At 36.1% G+C, this 17,833-nt stretch overlaps 1 protein-coding gene across 1 annotated transcript in view; it reads right to left on the minus strand.

Moving 5' to 3' along the window:
• NLRP14 (NLR family pyrin domain containing 14) overlaps window positions 1-17,833 on the minus strand; it is a 30,836-nt gene that overhangs the window by 1,004 nt on the left and 11,999 nt on the right. Inside the window, exons 6-10 of the mRNA XM_076001283.1 lie at window positions 11,490-11,660; window positions 10,616-10,786; window positions 9,021-9,191; window positions 7,006-7,176; window positions 324-494 (exon numbers count right to left, since the gene is read on the minus strand). Of these exons, the coding sequence (XP_075857398.1) occupies window positions 324-494; window positions 7,006-7,176; window positions 9,021-9,191; window positions 10,616-10,786; window positions 11,490-11,660 (855 nt within the window). The remainder of the gene's footprint in view (window positions 1-323; window positions 495-7,005; window positions 7,177-9,020; window positions 9,192-10,615; window positions 10,787-11,489; window positions 11,661-17,833) is intronic.

The following is a 17,833-nucleotide window of genomic DNA, read 5'->3' on the forward strand; positions in this document are numbered from 1 at the left end:
ATTATTTCATCCATTTTTGTGGATAAGGAAACCAAAACAAAAAGGGATGGGGGGGGGGGAGTCTAGCCTAAATTAAACATTTATTAAGTGGTAAAACCAAAATTCAAACTTAGGTAGCCTAGTTCCAAAGTGCTCAACTCCTAACTACTATGCTATATTATCTCTCTCCAGATTCAATATTCTATGAGAGAAAAACAAATAAGTGCCCAATAAATACTTGAAGATACACAGTCAGGTTGATTCTGAGGCCTGCAGTAAATGAGCTACTCCCTAGATCCCTCATTACAGGAAACTCTTCCCCTGAGAAGCCAATGAAGACTTACCCTAGAACTTGCAGTTTACACTTAGGAGACCTCAAGACTTGACATAACTTCCTAATTCCTTCACACCCTAAGGTATTCTGTGTCAGGTTCATTTTCATCAGTTTTTGGTTGCTGCTAAGAGTAGAGAAGAGATCTTGACAACAGAGTGAGGTCAAACCACAGTATGCCAACCTGTAGAGAAGAGAGACAGAAAACAAAAAGGACCGTATCCTATGACAAGAGAACACACACACACAAAATATCTGTGAGCTTAGAGTGGAGGATAATTCTGGAAACTTAAAAAAGTGCATACAGTTAGGGTAAATTCAAAGACTATAAGTACTTATAATGTTCATTATTACTAAAATACTTACAGGCTGAATATATATCCTTTCTAAAATCATGAATTACAAATTCATAATTATAGTCCATGGAATAAAATATGCAAGAACACTCTAAAATACTATAAAGCAACTGAATGATTGAACATTAAATATATACCAACATAAGCAGATTTTAGAAAGTTGGTATTGAATGTTTTAAAAGCAGGGAATAAATGGGTGCAGTGCGCACCATCTGGGGGGTGGACATGCTTGAACCTCTGACTTGGGTGGGGCAAAGAAAGTAACCCAAACATTACATTGTAACCCAAACATTTGTACCACTGTAATATGCTGAAATAAAAAAAAAATCACCCTATGTTTACCTAGCCACCGAACTGAATGCCTATATAGGTGCAGAGTATATAAAACTAAGTTCCTGCACACATGGAACTCACATTAACATGGTGAAGATAGTCCCACTAATATTGACACAAGGTATGTAAATATTGCACAAAATACACCTTAGGGCAAAAAGCATTTTAAGACATAAAGAGTTATCAAGAATTCATCAGGAAACAATCATTTTAAATTTGTAGTCACTAATAACAGTCTCAAAATATAGGAAAAAAAGCTAACAACTACAAAGTGAAAAAACACAAATCTAGAATTATACTAGAGATATTAACATTTTTCACAGTAACTGAATTATCTGGTAAAAAAAAGTCACTAAAAATATAGATGTTTGAACAGAATTAATCTTAATTAACTAATATGGAATGCTACAACCAACAATTCTTCATATTCCTTTTGAATACACCGGGGAACACATACAAAGACTGAGTATATACTGGGACAGGAAGCAAATGCTGACAAATTTTTGAAAACTGCAATCGTGCACAGTGAGTACAATGATAGAGATTAAATATAAAAAGATAATAGGAAAACCCTCTCATGTTTGAAAATTAAGGCATACACTTAAAAATTATGCATGAGTTGAAGGAAAAAATAAAATAAAAAACAAAACACTGCATTTAATATCAAAACTTGTAGGATAAAGTTAATTCAATGAAGGGAAATCATAACCTTAAATATCTGTGATGGAGAAGAAGAAAGGGAATATATGATCTAAGCATCCCACACAAGCATTCGGAAAAAGAATAAAATAAACCCAGCAAAAGTACAAGAATTAAGATAAAGACAGAAATGAAGTAGAATGTATACATACAATAGGGAGGATCTATGTTGTGTTCTTAGAAAAGAAAAATAAAATGAGAAAAGGCTCAAATTGCCAATTTCAGGAACAAGAAAGGAGACATCATTATAGATGATTTAGAAGTCAAGCAGATAATAAAATATTATACACTTGCCAATAAGTTTTAAAATTTAGATGAAATGTATAGAATATTACTTACCAAAAGGTACTCTGTAAGAGAAAACCCAAATAATGTATATTTTAAAAATTGAATCATAAGTCAAAAAAATCTACATGCAAAGGAAGCTTCAGATTAGACAGTTTCACCAAAATTTTTACAAAATTCAAAGAATAATTCCAGTCTTACAAAAATCTCCCCAAAAAACTGAAAAAAAAAAAAAGGAACACTCCTGAACTCATTTTATAATATAGCCTAATCTGGGATACAAAAACTTGAGGGCTGCACAAGAAAGATTATAAATTAATCTCCATTATGAACAAAGATGCTTAAAGAGCCACATGTTAATAAAAAAAAAATGTTTGTAAGAGATAGCATGTCTGAGTTGGTTTTAGCCCAAAAATGAAAGGTTGACAGAATATATAAATCAATAGGATTCATCACATTTAGTAAATTTCTTAAGCTTAACATCTATTCATGAATTAAAAAGAAAATAAAAATTTCTAACAAACTAGGTGTAAAAGGGAATTTCCTTAAACTGACAAATGGGTGAACCACTGAAATTTTGCTTTCAACACTGGGAACACAAAAAAGCCCACTATCCCTAGATATATTAACATTATATCACATATATTAACATTTACTAAGGCAATAAAAAGAAAAAAAATATATAAGAAAAGGAAAAAACTAAACTGTATTATTCCCAAATGATATTATTTTATACCTAGAAAATCCAAAAGAATCTACAAATTAGCAATTAGAATTAACAAGAGAATGTGGCAAGCTACTGGGTATGAAATCAACAAAAAACCAACTGTGTTTCTATGTATAAGGAATAAACACAATGAAAAAATAACCACTTACAACAGCAATGACATACAGCAATGACTTTGGAATAAAGTTAAACAACAACAAAACACAGGGACACTCAAAGAAAAATTACTAAGGTTTACTGATAGGCCTAAATAGGGAGATATATCATTTTGGTATATCAGGAGACCCATTAAGTCTATATTAGACTTAACCTTCAACTACATTTTTAAAAGGTAGATTAAAGACCCCAAAGCTTCATAATTTGCCTTTGATATTTAGAAGATAATATAGAATATGAAATATAATGTGTGAAATATAATGGTTTTCTGTAAATATTGTAAGAATGCTTTTGTCTCCCTCCTACCTGATCCTTCTGGACCAAAGGTCTGAGTGCAAGTGGGGGATGATTGAAAAATACGTGAAATTATAGCCACTTTGATGGGAACACAAGGATATCATCGGTGTGGGAGAAGAAAAACAAGCTTAGAATCTGGGAGGTGCAGAGAGTAGGAAAACCAGTTAATGCTCTCTTTTTTTCTCCTACATCTAATGTTGCAGCCTGGCAAAATAATTATGTGGTCTATGAGAGTCAAGCAGCAGCTGAAGTTGGCAATCTGACTTGCTACCCAGTTTGTAGTGCCTGTCCACATACTATGAAAACAGAAAATCTCATGTGGACAAAGCAGGTCATAAACTAGTCTGCTATGTCTGATGCCATCAACGGCAGCCCCAACTGTGGACCCCTATCATATGTGTACAAACACAACTACCAGCACAACTTTGTTCCAATATGACTGAAACAAATTCATAGGTTTCTATGATGCCAGAACAGTCTTGGGCTATACCATGTATGGTGAGCTAGGCAGCTGCAACTATCAGTGAGACTGTCTAGCTAGCTTAAACATATCATTGTAATGGTGACCCAAATCAAATAACAACAAATCCCAAATTAGAGTGACCTGTGCTCCTTTGAGTTATATGCCTGCATGTGGGGAACAGTGGATCATTCGATATCTCTTTATGGGGTATTAGCATTGGTTTTGGACTCTCTTTTGCCCCTTATTATTGCCAGTGACACCAAAGATCAGCATTCTAAACTCCCTTGTGTGGATTTTTAATGGATAAAAGAACTGGTAGTCTTCCTGTGAGACTTACTCAGTTGGCTGAGTGTAAGACCCAGGGGGCTTGGTTGACATCAATACTGCAAGTTGACTTCATCCTGTGCTTGGAGTCTTATTGGTAGCAGCCTTAATTAAATGGTATATGAGATTAATTGAACCAATTTGGTCACAGCCTCTACTGGTCAGATTAACGAGAGTGGCCAATACAGTGTCATATTCATATGACAATTTACCAGAATCTAAGACTGCACTGTATGGAAACAAGAGGTGGCTTGGGAGATATTCTTCCATAGGAGTTTCTCTCTCCTACTTGTTTTGCTAACAAGAATACAAAGCCCTGACAACTTTTTACCTTGGTCATTTCCCAGGGTGTGTTTGCAATGAGCAACCTTGAGTGATGAAGTAATGTCTCCCTCCAGGACAAAGGGCAGGCTGCCATAGTGCTTGCTATAAAATGGTGGGTCCCTCAAACTCCATGTTGTTGTTCTTGGATGCAGCCCACTGCATGTGCAGGCATCCATCCCAACCCTTCATGTCAGTCCTGTGAGACTTGGGGAACAAAGGAAACTGATACAAACATATTAATGCTCATGCTCTTGCTATGATGTAAGTAATAAAGTCCTTTGTCTCTCACAGAAGTCTTGTGTTTTTTGTCAGAATCCATGAAACAGTAACAGCCTAACTTATTAGGTTATAAGTAGGGTAATATTAAATCTCAGATCCAACAGTTACAAACTTCATCATTGTTCTGATAAAAATATATAAATAGTAAATGGAAATATAGGAAAAACAGCATTTTCTTGGAAGAGTCAAGAAACATTTCTCTGGGAAACTTTTAAATTGCTATAGTATGAGACAGATCATTGTGTCTAGACTTCCCACATGTAGACCACAATTGTTAACCCAGAGGTCAATGATTCATGTTGTGTGAGTGAAAATGTACTAGACAGTATCATTTCAAGATTAGACAGAGACACAGAACAGAGAATCCACATAAAATCATCTCTCTACAACCAACTGATCTTCAACAAAACAGACAACATATGCTGGGAAAAAGCAGCCCTGTTCTATAAATGGTGCTGGGAAAACTGGATAGCCACATGCAGAAGAATGAAACAGGGCCTCTCTCTCTCACCCTTCACAAAAATTAATTCAACAAATGGATAAAAGACTTAGATGTAAGGCATGAAACCACAAAAATTCCAGAATGTAAGAAAACCTTCTAGATATTGGATTAGGCAAAGAATTTAAGACTAAGATTCCCAAAGGCAATTATAGCAACAATAAAAATAAATAAATGGCCGGGCACGGTGGCTCACGCCTGTAATCCTAGCACTCTGGGAGGCTGAGGCGGGTGGATTGCTCGAGGTCAGGAGTTCGAAGCTATCCTGACCAAGAGCGAGACCCCGTCTCTACTATAAATAGAAAGAAATTAATTGGCCAACTAATATATAGAAAAAAATTAGCTGGGCATGGTGGCGCATGCCTGTAGTCCCAGCTAATCGGGAGGCTGAGGCAGTAGGATCGCTTGAGCCCAGGAGTTTGAGGTTACTGTGAGCTAGGCTGACGCCACGGCACTCACTCTAGCCTGGACAACAAAGTGAGACTCTGTCTCAAAATAAATAAATAAATAAATAAATAAATAAATGGGACTTGATTAAATTACAAAGCTTAATTATTAAGCACAAGCAAGGGAAATAATCAATAGAGCAAATAGACAACCTACAAAATGGGAGAAAATATTTGCAAACTATGCATCCAATAAAGGGCTAATATCAAGAATCTACAAAAAAAACAAATCAGCAAGAAAAAAACAACCCCATTAAAAAGTGGACAAAAAACATGAACAGAAGCTTTCAAAAGAAGATAGGCAAATGGCCAATGAACATATGAAAAAATGCTCAATGTCACTAATCATCAGGAAAATGCAAAATTAAAACCACAGTGAGGTATCACCTTACTCCTGTCAGAATGGCTCTTATTAAAAAGTCCAAAAAAACAATAGATGCTGGCAGGGATGCAGGAACCCTTATACGCTATTGGTGGGACTGCAAATTATTACAACCCCTCTGGAAAACAGTATGGAGATTTCTCAAAGAACTAAAAGTAAACCTCACCATTCAACCCTGCAATCCCACTACTGGATATCTACCCAAAGGAAAAGAAGTCATTTTATGAAAAATACACCTGAATTTGAATGTTTACTGCAGCACAATTCACAATTGCAAAGATGTGGAATCAACCCAAGTGCCCATCAATTCGTAAGTGGATTAACAAAATATGGTAGTTACATATATACCATGGAGTACTATTCAGCCATAAAAAGAAATGAATTAATGTCTTTTGTAGCAATTTGGATAGAACTGGTACCATTATCCTAAGTATTTCAAGAATGGAAAAACAAACACCACATGCACTCTTTAATAATTTGGAATTTACTGATGGGCACACATGGGCACAGAAAGAAGTAAAAGTCATTGGAAATCAGAAAGGGGAAGGGATAAAAACCTACCTCACAGGTACAATGAACACTGTTTGGGTGATAGGCGCACTTACAGCCCTGACTCAAGCATTATAAAAGCTTTATCCATATAACAAAAACATTTGTACCCACTTAATATTTTGAAATTTAAAAAAAATATAAACAATATATGATTGACCATGAGAAGTACCTATAACATGGGGTGAGATTCTATTAGATTACAAGTTCTTGAAGAACATAGTATAGTGTTTTACAGATAGAAGATGATTAGTAAAATCTTCAGTAAAAAAATTAATTCAAGGACAAATGGAATATCTGAAGGATGACAGAACATGAAGGACCCAAATGAGGTATAATTTACTTAATACATATCTATCCAAGGCACTAAAAGGGATACAAAAAAATGTGAAATGTGGCTTCTATACTAAGGAACACACAATACACTGATCCATATATTTGAAATTTAGATTCTTATTTCTCAGAGTAACTTAACTTCTAGCCCCATTTATTTTTCATCCTCTCTCCATATACTAAATTTCATCTAGCTATGCCAACCAAACAGGTATAATTTTCCTAATAGAAAACTGAACTCACCCAAGCCTCTGAATGTTAGAGTCTGGATGTCTCAAAGCGGTGCACAGAATTTTTACTCCATCATCCTGCAAATCATTGTTCCCAAGGTCCAGGCTCCACAAGTTTGGGTTGCTCAAAATAACAGAAGCCAGATCCAGACAACATGCACTAGTGAGAACGCAGCCCATCAATCTGCAAGAAATACAACAGAGGAGAAGTGAATCCCCCAGTTGTGAGGATTAGTTTCTTCCTAATAGAGATGGCCAAAGTATTTGAACCTCTTTTCTGACTCTTTTCTATCTACAATCCAGGATGCACATGAGGAAAGTCTAATATGAACAGATGGGAGTTCTTAATGAGCAGAAGGAATCAGCAGGTAAAGCTGTTTTCTTTCACAAACAGGTTATCTACAAAGCTTTCAAAATCAAGGGTATGAACATCTATTTTTAGCAATACTAAAATGGATATATGCTTTCCCAAGGAACCCTATGGATCCCAAGGATCTCTATGCCTTCATTTTTTAATATATTTCTGAAATAAGTAGTTTTCCAGGAATCTATCTCAAAGTGTTATCCTCAAAGAAGAAAGAAACAAGTGACATATGAAGATATTTCTTCCAGGTCCTTTTAATGGCATTCAAGCACAACCACAATTGGGCCCTAGCTTTCTCTTTCTGTACTTTGCCCCACCCTATTCTCTCACTATACACATCCATTTTTCTCAAAGTATACCACATCTGTTGTTATTCCCCTTTTATTCTCTCCCCTTTCCTTCTACCTAGGATATCCTCACAGAACAAAATCCTTTTCATTTTTCAAGCCTAAAGTAACTCTGTCTCCACTGTGAAATCCCACTCCTTGCTCATTGGGACTTTTGCCATATCCTTATAACAATATATGCAATATATTATAATTGGCTTTGTGTTTATTTTCCTGATATCAGCGTTTTGTGTTACTTAAGGAAAACAGCATCACCTTAGTGACCTTTAGTCTCCTCAGCATCTAGCACATATTTGTTGCAAATATTTATTGAGAGAATTGGCATGGCCTGCAGAGAGGCTATGATGGTAACTAAGAAAGTACAAATTTGTCTAACTGTCTATAGTAATGGGAAGGAAAGAAGGTAGGCTGAACAAAGACCTTGAGTATATAGGTCACCTAGAAATTATCTCTGTAGTTGAAATGAAGGCACTGGATTGAATGATAAAGTAAAATTTTGCCTTCTAGTTGAATAATGATCAATGAAATTTCAGAGAATCACATAACAATCATCATCTACACTTTACTAAAGCAAGTACAAGTGCTTATTGGACCCTAAAGTTCAAGCACCTTAGTATTTACAGATGTCACAACAAACTTTTAAACTAATTCGAAAGTTTGGTTATAATGACTCAGTCCAGTCAACAAAAACACTTCTGGGTACACAAAGGAGCTTGAATTTACAGTTGTAAAAAACTATGCTGGGGGGATGGACCCTTAATGACTCATCCAAGCTACTAGTCCCATGGGAGGTCCTAGTGGGAAAATGAAGTGAGACTGCTAAGTGACACCTCTGCCTGGCTTTACTCTAGCCACAATATTTACACAATGAAATACTAAATATTGTATAGTCATTACAATAATCAAGAAGATGATTTTAAATAAGTATTTAAATGTGTTTCTAAAATACTATCAAATGAAAAGGAAACACCAAAGTTTCCTTGTAGAGCACAATTTGAGTTTCACAGATATAAAGTAGCAGATACACTGTGGATTCACTAGGGCACAACCAAGGAAAAAATAATATGGTTATTGCTCAGCCTGATGCCTCTGGTCCTCCTTACCTGAGGGAAGCTGACTATAATTACTATGGTAATTGTTTTTAAAAATCTGATAAACAGATTTCTCCAGCTTTTCTCTGGCAGAAAGAGAGAGAGAAAATCAGCTGTATATTCTTTTCTCTGATAGTTACTCAGTTCTCAGCCTTTCTTTCCTAATCTCTCATGCATTCACAGACGCTCTGTAGTTGAAACTACACAAAAGTCACAGAAAACCTACTCCACGTCCTGAAGAGTACAGCTTGGATGCCGAAAGGCATCACACAGAAGTTTTGCTCCATCATCTTGTAGCCAGTTTGATCCGAGATCCAGATGTACCAGGCTCTTGTTGTGCAGAAGACATGTTGAGAGATGTTCACTGCTAAGCGAAGTGAAATGGCAACGCCTCAGCCTACAGGAAGGACAATGTGAGGTAGAATCATTGCTCTACGCTTCCCAGGGATTGATACCGTTACACAGTCCCTTATCTACTTGCCAAAACTCCATCTCAGATGAATCACTCTCACTGCCCAGCCTCTCTCACCTGGGAAACTTAGGTTTGCATCCAATTGGGCTAAAACTGGATTCATGTTCTTCAGAATATTTCCTACTATGTAAGTCAAACATTAACCTCTTTACATTGCACGTAAATATAGTACCCTGTTGCAGAAGCACAGAGGAGCAGGCAGATGGAGAAGAACAGGAAAAAATCATAAAAAAGTACTTTTTGTACATAATAAAAGTGGCACTTTCAGTAAGGAAAAGACATGTTATGTCATTAATGATTTTTGTACAACAAATCTTATATAGAGGGGAAATAAGTTTAAGCCTTATAACAAAATTAATTTGGGACAATTTAACATGTAAGTACTAGATTGGGAACAAATTTGGAGTAATTTAACATGTAAATGTTAAACTATAAAGAGTATGAGAAGATAATATAGTGTATTTTTTTAAAAAACGTATTTCCAATTATGACAAAACCTCTCTAAGTCATGAAGCACAATCTGATTTCACAAAAATTTTAAACTTCTATATTATTAAAAAAACTATAAAGTTAGAAATAAAGCAACATGCTAGAAAAATGTATAATATATATAAAATAATACATATGTGGCATTAATAACCATAACATATATTACAGAAAACATCACAAGATAATTGAACCTATAAAGAGGCAATTCCTGAATATAAAAGCCCAAAACATTTGAAAAGATGCTCAATATCTAATTGCTGTAAAAGCTATTTTTCAATTATCTAATTAACACTGATCAAAAAGATTGTGGATACCCAGTGAGGGAATTAGGCTGCTTCTGAGAATATAAACCACCTATCTGGAGGGCAATTTAACCATATCTGACAAAATAAACACCTTGGCTCATTACTTCCATGCCTAGGAAATTATCTAACAAAAATGATCTGAATAATCTTGCTGTGCTGAGCCATACCATAGAATGCTGTATTTCTATTCTGAGCCCAGACTCTGGGGCTGGATAGCTGTTAGATTTTAGTTCTGAATTCATCATCTGCTTGCCTTAGAAAGTTGCATTATCTTTCTAAGCCTCGCATTTCTCACCTGTATAGTGAGGCACCTAGAAATCGGTAAGCAATTTGATACCATCAGGTACTGCTGTGCAGAGTAAACAAATTTAGCACAGGATCCAGAATAAAGACACAATTATTAACAATTATCACTGCAATTATCATTATCTTCTTCATTGTCATTAAGGGTATCAGTAAGGAAAATGCAAAGTACAGAATATGTTCATAATACTCTCCCATTTTATATTTCAAAATGTATATTATATTAGAAGGATGAAAATAGAAGACACTTACACAAGGCTCCGTAGAGTACACCCTGGATGTTGCAAGACATCACTCATAAGCTTTACTCCACCATCTCCCAAGGCATTGTCTGCCAAGCACAAATGTGTCAGCCTTTTATTGCTGATGAGAGCCAAAGAAAGATCCTCACAACCAGCTGCTGTGAGGCCACAGCTTTCTAAGCTGAAAGAAGAACACAGATGGGAAGGGATCTGTCAATTTCCAAAGGTCATGCTTCTCCTCTCCTTCACAGGTAAATTAGCTGTTGCTAAAATTAGCTGTGACCCTACAGGTCACCTACAGAATCAATCTCAATAAACCTACTTAAATTATGAGTTCTACTGCAGCTGTATACAGGGTATGATGAAACAAAATGGAAGGGGAGGGGAGAAGAGAAGCCTAGCAAAGAATGAAAATAAGAGGTCAATCTAAAAGGAGGCTGGGTACAGTGGCTCACATCTGTAATCCTAGCACTCTGGAAGGCAGAAGTGGGAAGATGGCTTGAGGTCAGGAGTTTGAGACCAGCCTGAGCAAGACCCCGTCTCTACAAAAAAAAAAGCTAGAAAAAATTAGCCCAGTGTAGTGGCACACGCCTGCAGTCCCAGCTGCTACTTGGGAAGCTGAGGCAGCAGAATCACTGGAGCCCAAGGGTTTGAAGTTGTAGTGAGCTACCCAGAGTGACAGAGGGAGACTCTGTCTCAACAAAAATGTCTAAAAGTTAAGTAAAAAGGGAGGGAAAAAGAGGAAGAAAAGTAGGGTGCATGTAGAGCACATGCATGATTGATAACTGAGTCAGTATCATGACCCAAGCAGTTTCCCCATCTGATCATAATTAAGCTATACAGAACTGAACAAAATGACTCTACAGAAAACAAAACAGACTCACGACAGTCTCTGTAGGTAACACTTTGGATGTCTTAGGGCCTCACACAACAGTATCACTCCATCATCCAGTAGATTATTAGTTGACATATTCAGAAAAATCAGGCTCTGGCTTCTGATGAGAGCCTTAGATATATTTAGACAACAAACTACAGTGAGGTTGCAGGATTCTAACCTGGAAAACAATACAGAAAAACAGAAATGACCACTAGTTGGAGAAGAATTACAACCAACACTCTTCCAGCCAGAGAGTGAGAGGTTCCCAGTCTTTTGGAGGACTCTGCCTAAAAAATCCAGTTTTTCTACATAGAAAGAGTTATTTAACTAGAGTATGAGGCTCTGCCAGAGAGTTAAGGAGGAGAGGGAAGAGAGCTTGTTTCTCCCACCCTCACCTCTCCAATTCCCTTTGAAAATACATATAGAAGCATTTAAAAATATCTTTGAATAATAATATTTTTAAATCTCAGTTTCCTCTAACTACAAGTTAGAAAAAGATGTCTTGAAGGATGATTGTACCCTTGTACACTCCAACTTCTGAAACAGAACAGAGATGGGCAGAAAGTCAAGAGCAAAAGCTGTGTCTTCCATGAGCTCATTTATTCATGGGAGTCAAATCATGTTTTCTGAAGAGCCCAGTCCTTAAGAGTGAAAACAAGAAATAAATCATAAATAAAATAGTTTCTCAAATAAAGTAAAAGAGGAAGGGAAGCAGAAAAAGTGCATGTAGAGCTCTTCAAAATATTTTGAGAGACTGTTTGGTGACAACTTGTGCCTTGCATATATATGGTTGCAAGTGACATCAGCTATTTGAAGTAAGTGTCAGGCAGCAGCAGCAGCAGCAGCACCCAGGGCACTTGGAGTTGCTCTAGGTTGGAGGTGAGTAACCTAAGGCCTCAGGGCCACATGTGACCCTCCAGATCCTTCAGTGCAGCCTTTTGACTGAATCCAAACTTCACAGAACAAATGTCCCTTTTAATCAAGGACTTATCAATGTGAATCACTCAGAAATTGTTACTCTTGATCAAAATCAGGGTATATAGAGGTAGGAACAGGAGAAGCTCCCTCCTAAGTTCAGAATTATATCTAGAACATGGCCTAAGGGTGAAAAACTCAATTTTCCCTGAAAAGGTGTTATGGACTGAATTGTGTCACTCCAAAATTCCTATGTTGAAGTCCTAATCCCCAATGTGACTGTATTTGGAAATATGGCCTTTAAGGAAGTAATTAAGGTTGAATGAATCATAAGGGTGGGGCCCTAATACAACAGTACTGGTATTCTTAGAAAAGGAAGAGACTGGAGCAGTTGGCATACACATAGAAAAGGCCACGCACAAAATATGCACATGTATGTGAGGACACAAAGAGAGGGCAAGAGGAAATCAGCCCTGCTAGCACCCTGCTCTTGAACTTCCAGCCTCCAGAACTGTGAGAAATAAGTTTAAGCCACTTAGAGCAGGGGTCCTAAAACTTTTTAAACAGGGGGCCAGTTCACTGTCCCTCAGACCGTTGGAGGGCCGGACTATAGTTTAAAAAAACTATGAACAAATTCCTATGCACACTGCACATATCTTATTTTGAAGTAAAAAAACAAACGGACAAAAACACCCTCATGTGGCCTGCAGGACATAGTTTGAGGACGCCTGACTTAGAGTGTGGTATTTTGTTCTAGCAGCCTGAGCAGACTAAATCAGAAGGGTATTGTAATCAGCAACCAAGCAGGCAGTTAGGGAAAGAAGAGAAATCTTGTCATTGTGTTTAAATAGAGATCTTCTAAACAGAATAAGACCCCAATATTATGGGACCTGTGGATAAAATGTTAAAGTTTTATAGAAAAAGAGCATTACACTAATGGACAGAAAATACACACATATATGAAAAACAGAGAACTAGGAAATAGAAGAAAATGTTTAGAAAAATTTGCTTTATAGTTTATGTATATAGGAAGATGCAGACTTTATGAAACCAGAGTAGCATACCACAAGTAGAGATCAGACTAAGAAAGAGAACAGATTTAAGATAAAAGAGTGCAATAAAATTAAAAACCAGGGAAAATTTAAATCTGCACTGGATTTAAGTTTAATAAAGAGCAAAATCAAGTCAATGAAAATAAGTTGAGAAACTCTCCAAAAAGGAAGGAATAAAAGATTAAAATGCCAAAAAATAAGTAGTAGGCAAAGAGCTACAACCAATGACTATTAGATGTTTTTGAAAAACAGAGAGATGAAGAAAATAACCAAAATCACTTTAAAAATCAAATTTAAAGAAACCATCTCTGAGAAGAAAAGTGGCAGGGGAGGGGTGAGGTTGCCAGCAGATGAAAAGGTACTTTCATTCAAAAATGAAAAATATCCTGACATCACTAATAACAAAAAAAAGTACTAACAAACTGGGGAGATGGGAAGTGAGTTAAGATATTGAAGAATCAGGTTATCCTTAGACTTCTCATTAGAACATTAAACACTAGCAAATAATATAGCAAAGTCAAAATTCTGAGAACAAGGTGGAGACCTAAGACCCAGGTAAGTTGCCATACATGTAAGAAGGCAATTAAAGGATATAAAGGAGGTCACAAAATATACCTACCATATACACATTTCATGAAAACATTAGTTTAAAATTATACCAGCTAAGAATGCAATGAATCAAAATTAAGATTTTTTACAGTGGGGAAGATGAATTTAAGAAGAAAAATGGCAGTATACATTGATAAATTAAGTATATAGAATTAAGTCTAAATAATCATTATATTCATGTATGCTGACAAGATCAGAAAGTCAAAAATTCTGAAAGAGTCTAAAGTACAAAAATATCTATTCTCTGTAATCCCAGATTAAATTAACGCACTGGAAATTATATGATAGAGGTATACCAAATGGATTGTCTTAAATAAGGGTATTTCAAATGTCTAAATCCTTTTTAATTTCATAATTCAAGCATATGTTTGGGGGAAAATCTGAAGGGTAATAAATAATCACCAATTAAAAATAGGCAATATTATTTGCAAATATCTGGACACATGTAAAACAAAAATGAAAGAAAATATATCTCATTTATAAAGGAAAAATATAAATAGCACTGAAAACATTTTAAAATGTTTTTAACTGTAGATATAAATATTAAATGCTCATTAGTCCATCTGTTCATAATCTATTTTGCTCTTATCCTTTCCATATTACAAGTTTGAGTTTCTTCATTTCTTCTTTTTTTCTTAGTGCTAACTGAATTTCTGCTATGGGACCTCTTAACGCTTGATAAATCTTAGCCTCATTTAAAAACTGCCTTCAAGCTCCAGCTTCCTCTTCTTTGTTAGATGTATGATCTTAAATACGTTACAGAAACAGAAACTCTCTAATTCTCACTGTCACTTCCCTTAAATATGAATCGGGAATGATGATAATATTTACCTCAAAGGGCTACTGACAAAGCCGCTTTTGTGCACACTATGCCCAGAGCCTCTCTCAGGACAGACACAACGTGAGTGAGGGGCTCCCCTGAGCCAACTATGTCTGAGCTGGAGTTCGGCCCTGCGCCCTCTCCTGCGTCGCCTGCGGTAAGACCAAACTGCCCAGGCTTCCACGCTATGCAGATTAAATAGGACCATGCTTGCAAAGGGCACTACAGGATGCCTAGCATAGTGCGAGCTCACTATAACTGTTGGCTACCATCTTTGCTGGTTATTACTCTTCTTAGGGAAGAAATTAGATCCCAATAGATTGAGGAATCAGAGAGGGTGCATAGGTGCTACCCTTAAAATAACCTAAATATGGTGGAAACAACCCAAATGTCCATTAACTGATAAATAAAACGTGCTATATCCATATAATGGAATATTATTCAGTCATAAAAAGAATGAAGAACTGATAGCATGCTACAAAGAAGATGAACCTATCTAATGAAAGAGGTTAGTCACGAAAGGTCACATACTGAATGTAAAATATTCAGAACAGGCAAATCTATAGAGACAACAAGCAGCCTAGTGATTGCGAGGGGCTGGGAAATGGAGGAGAGCGAGGCATGGCTGCTTAATGGGCATGGGTTTCCTCTTGGGTTGATGGAAATGTTCTGGAACAAGATAGGAGTGATGCTTGTACAACACTGTGTATGTAATAAATGCCACACTAAATTGTGTAAAAAAAAAAAAAAAGTCCTCTCTTTCCCTTATAGCTACATAGTCAGAAAATATTTTATAAAAATAATTTGTTTTATCATAGTAAGGAAATCTTATGGCTAGACTTTAGAAATTGTTGCTATATCTTGTGAAAACAACCCTTTACTACTAAGTCAGATATTTATACCAATTATCTTATTTAACAATGTGTCACTCTTGTAATGTTCTAATTGCTATTGCTGAATTCCAAAATTTTACAAATATTGAAAAAAGATCGTTGGCACTCTCCCTTCACATGCGTAAAGTAACAAAAAATATATAACTCTGTTTTTCTGGAGTTTGGAGGTCTTATTTATGTTAACGTCTAACATCAGTCAACAGTGATTCGATCAAAAGGGAAACTAAAAGCTGAGGACTGTGGCTCCAAACTGATCCCCCTAAATATGAGCTACCAAAACAGAGGAGAGAGATGAGCTTATATCTTACATTAGGTCCTTCTGAGGAATCAGCCCAACCGTCTTTTAACAGAACCACTAAAACGAGGCCCTTGATTGGAAATTCCCAAAGCCCCTGAAAAGCAAGCAAATTATAATTTTTATCCTTTTTGTTGTCCTTATTGATTGCTGTCTGTAGCTCTGACCAGCTGTCATTGGATATAGGTCCGTAAGGTGGTCCTAGATGCTGTTGATTCAGTGGAAGGAATCCATGATCCATCTATCCAGAATAAGCTATCAAGTTTGAGAGTTAGGGGAGAATTTTATCTGATGCAAGAGGCTGGAGCTTTCTTTTATGAGTTGAGCCCTAGTGGAGTAAGCTCTCCTGTGCTGCTAAAAGACTAAGGATCAGAACACCAACATCACTTGAGAAAGGGGCCATTCCTCAGGAAGAAGGAACTACTGTTCCCGGAGACAAGCACTCTACAGGATCTCCTAGCAACTGTGTGGACACATGTTTCTCTTATGCAGATGTATAATTTCCAGGTTTCCAAAAAAAAGAATTTTATAATTGTTTGAGTGAAATTATTTTTCTGACATGAATTAGAAATTGAGAGACAAAAGGAGAGAGTTATTGCTGAAGCAATATGGTTGCAGAAGCTCTCTGTTGCCTAAGATTCAATATGAATATACCACAGGTGACAAAGAAATGGTGTTTCCAAGAGAAGGAGCCTTTGAGTTAATAGGATAGGCTCCATGGGCCTATTCTAAATCAAGGTTAATCATTACATAAATTAATTTGTTCTGTGATTTGATATTTAAATGATAGCTACATGCCTCCTCCCTGATTTTACCACAGTAAGAAATAAAAATGCAAACATGGTTTTTTAGATCACTTAAGGCTCTATTTCTTTAACAAGAAATCTAAATTAAAGAATTTCTTATATCTCTTACAATTCCCTTGTTGGGCATCTAATTATTATTTATATTAATATTTAAAAGTACATAAATATATGGGCATATAATTAAAATGAGCTAAATAAATGACCAGCATCTTTATAAACTAGAATCTTATATATCTTGGAATCAGCAAATATTGTAAATATTTTATACTGTCTGGGTCAAGTTTTAAAGTATCATATTGTTTTGCTATATTCCTAGTTATCAACAGTGGTTATATTATCCTTAATGTTAACTTAGTTTTCCAAACTTATCTGATTTTGAACCTTGAACTATTTTAAAAATTAGTAAGCAATTTATGTTTATCTAAAAATTTCTAGAAGTTAAATTTCAAAGAAAGAAAATAAGTTATATTCTTACCACACAATTTGTTAACCCACTTTTTTCTTCACAGTATTCAAATTAAGAAAGCAAAATTAATATTGTCTTATATTCCATATTATTTTTCTGCTTAAAAAGTTAAAGTTTAAACCTTTTCATTATATTTAATTTAAACCTATGGTCCCCATCCTCTGGGCCAGTAACCGGTACTGGTCACTAGCCTGTTAAGGACCAAGCAGCATGGCAGAGGGTGAGCTGCCTCCGCAAGCAAAGCTTCACCTATATTTACAGCTGCTCCCCTTCACTTGCATCAGCACAGAAGCTCCACCTCCTGTCAGTTCAGTGGAGGCATTAGATTCTCATAGGAGCGCTAACCCTATGTCAACTGCGCATGCGATGGATCTAAGCTGCCTGCTCCTTATGAGACTCTAATGCCTGATAATCTAAGGTGGAGCTGAACTGATGATGCTAGTGCTGGGGAGTGGCTGCAAATACAGACTATCATTAGCAGAGAGATTTGACTGT

Source organism: Microcebus murinus, chromosome 4 (genome assembly GCF_040939455.1).
Source record: "Microcebus murinus isolate Inina chromosome 4, M.murinus_Inina_mat1.0, whole genome shotgun sequence".
In the NCBI taxonomy this organism is placed as follows: Eukaryota; Metazoa; Chordata; class Mammalia; order Primates; family Cheirogaleidae; genus Microcebus; species Microcebus murinus.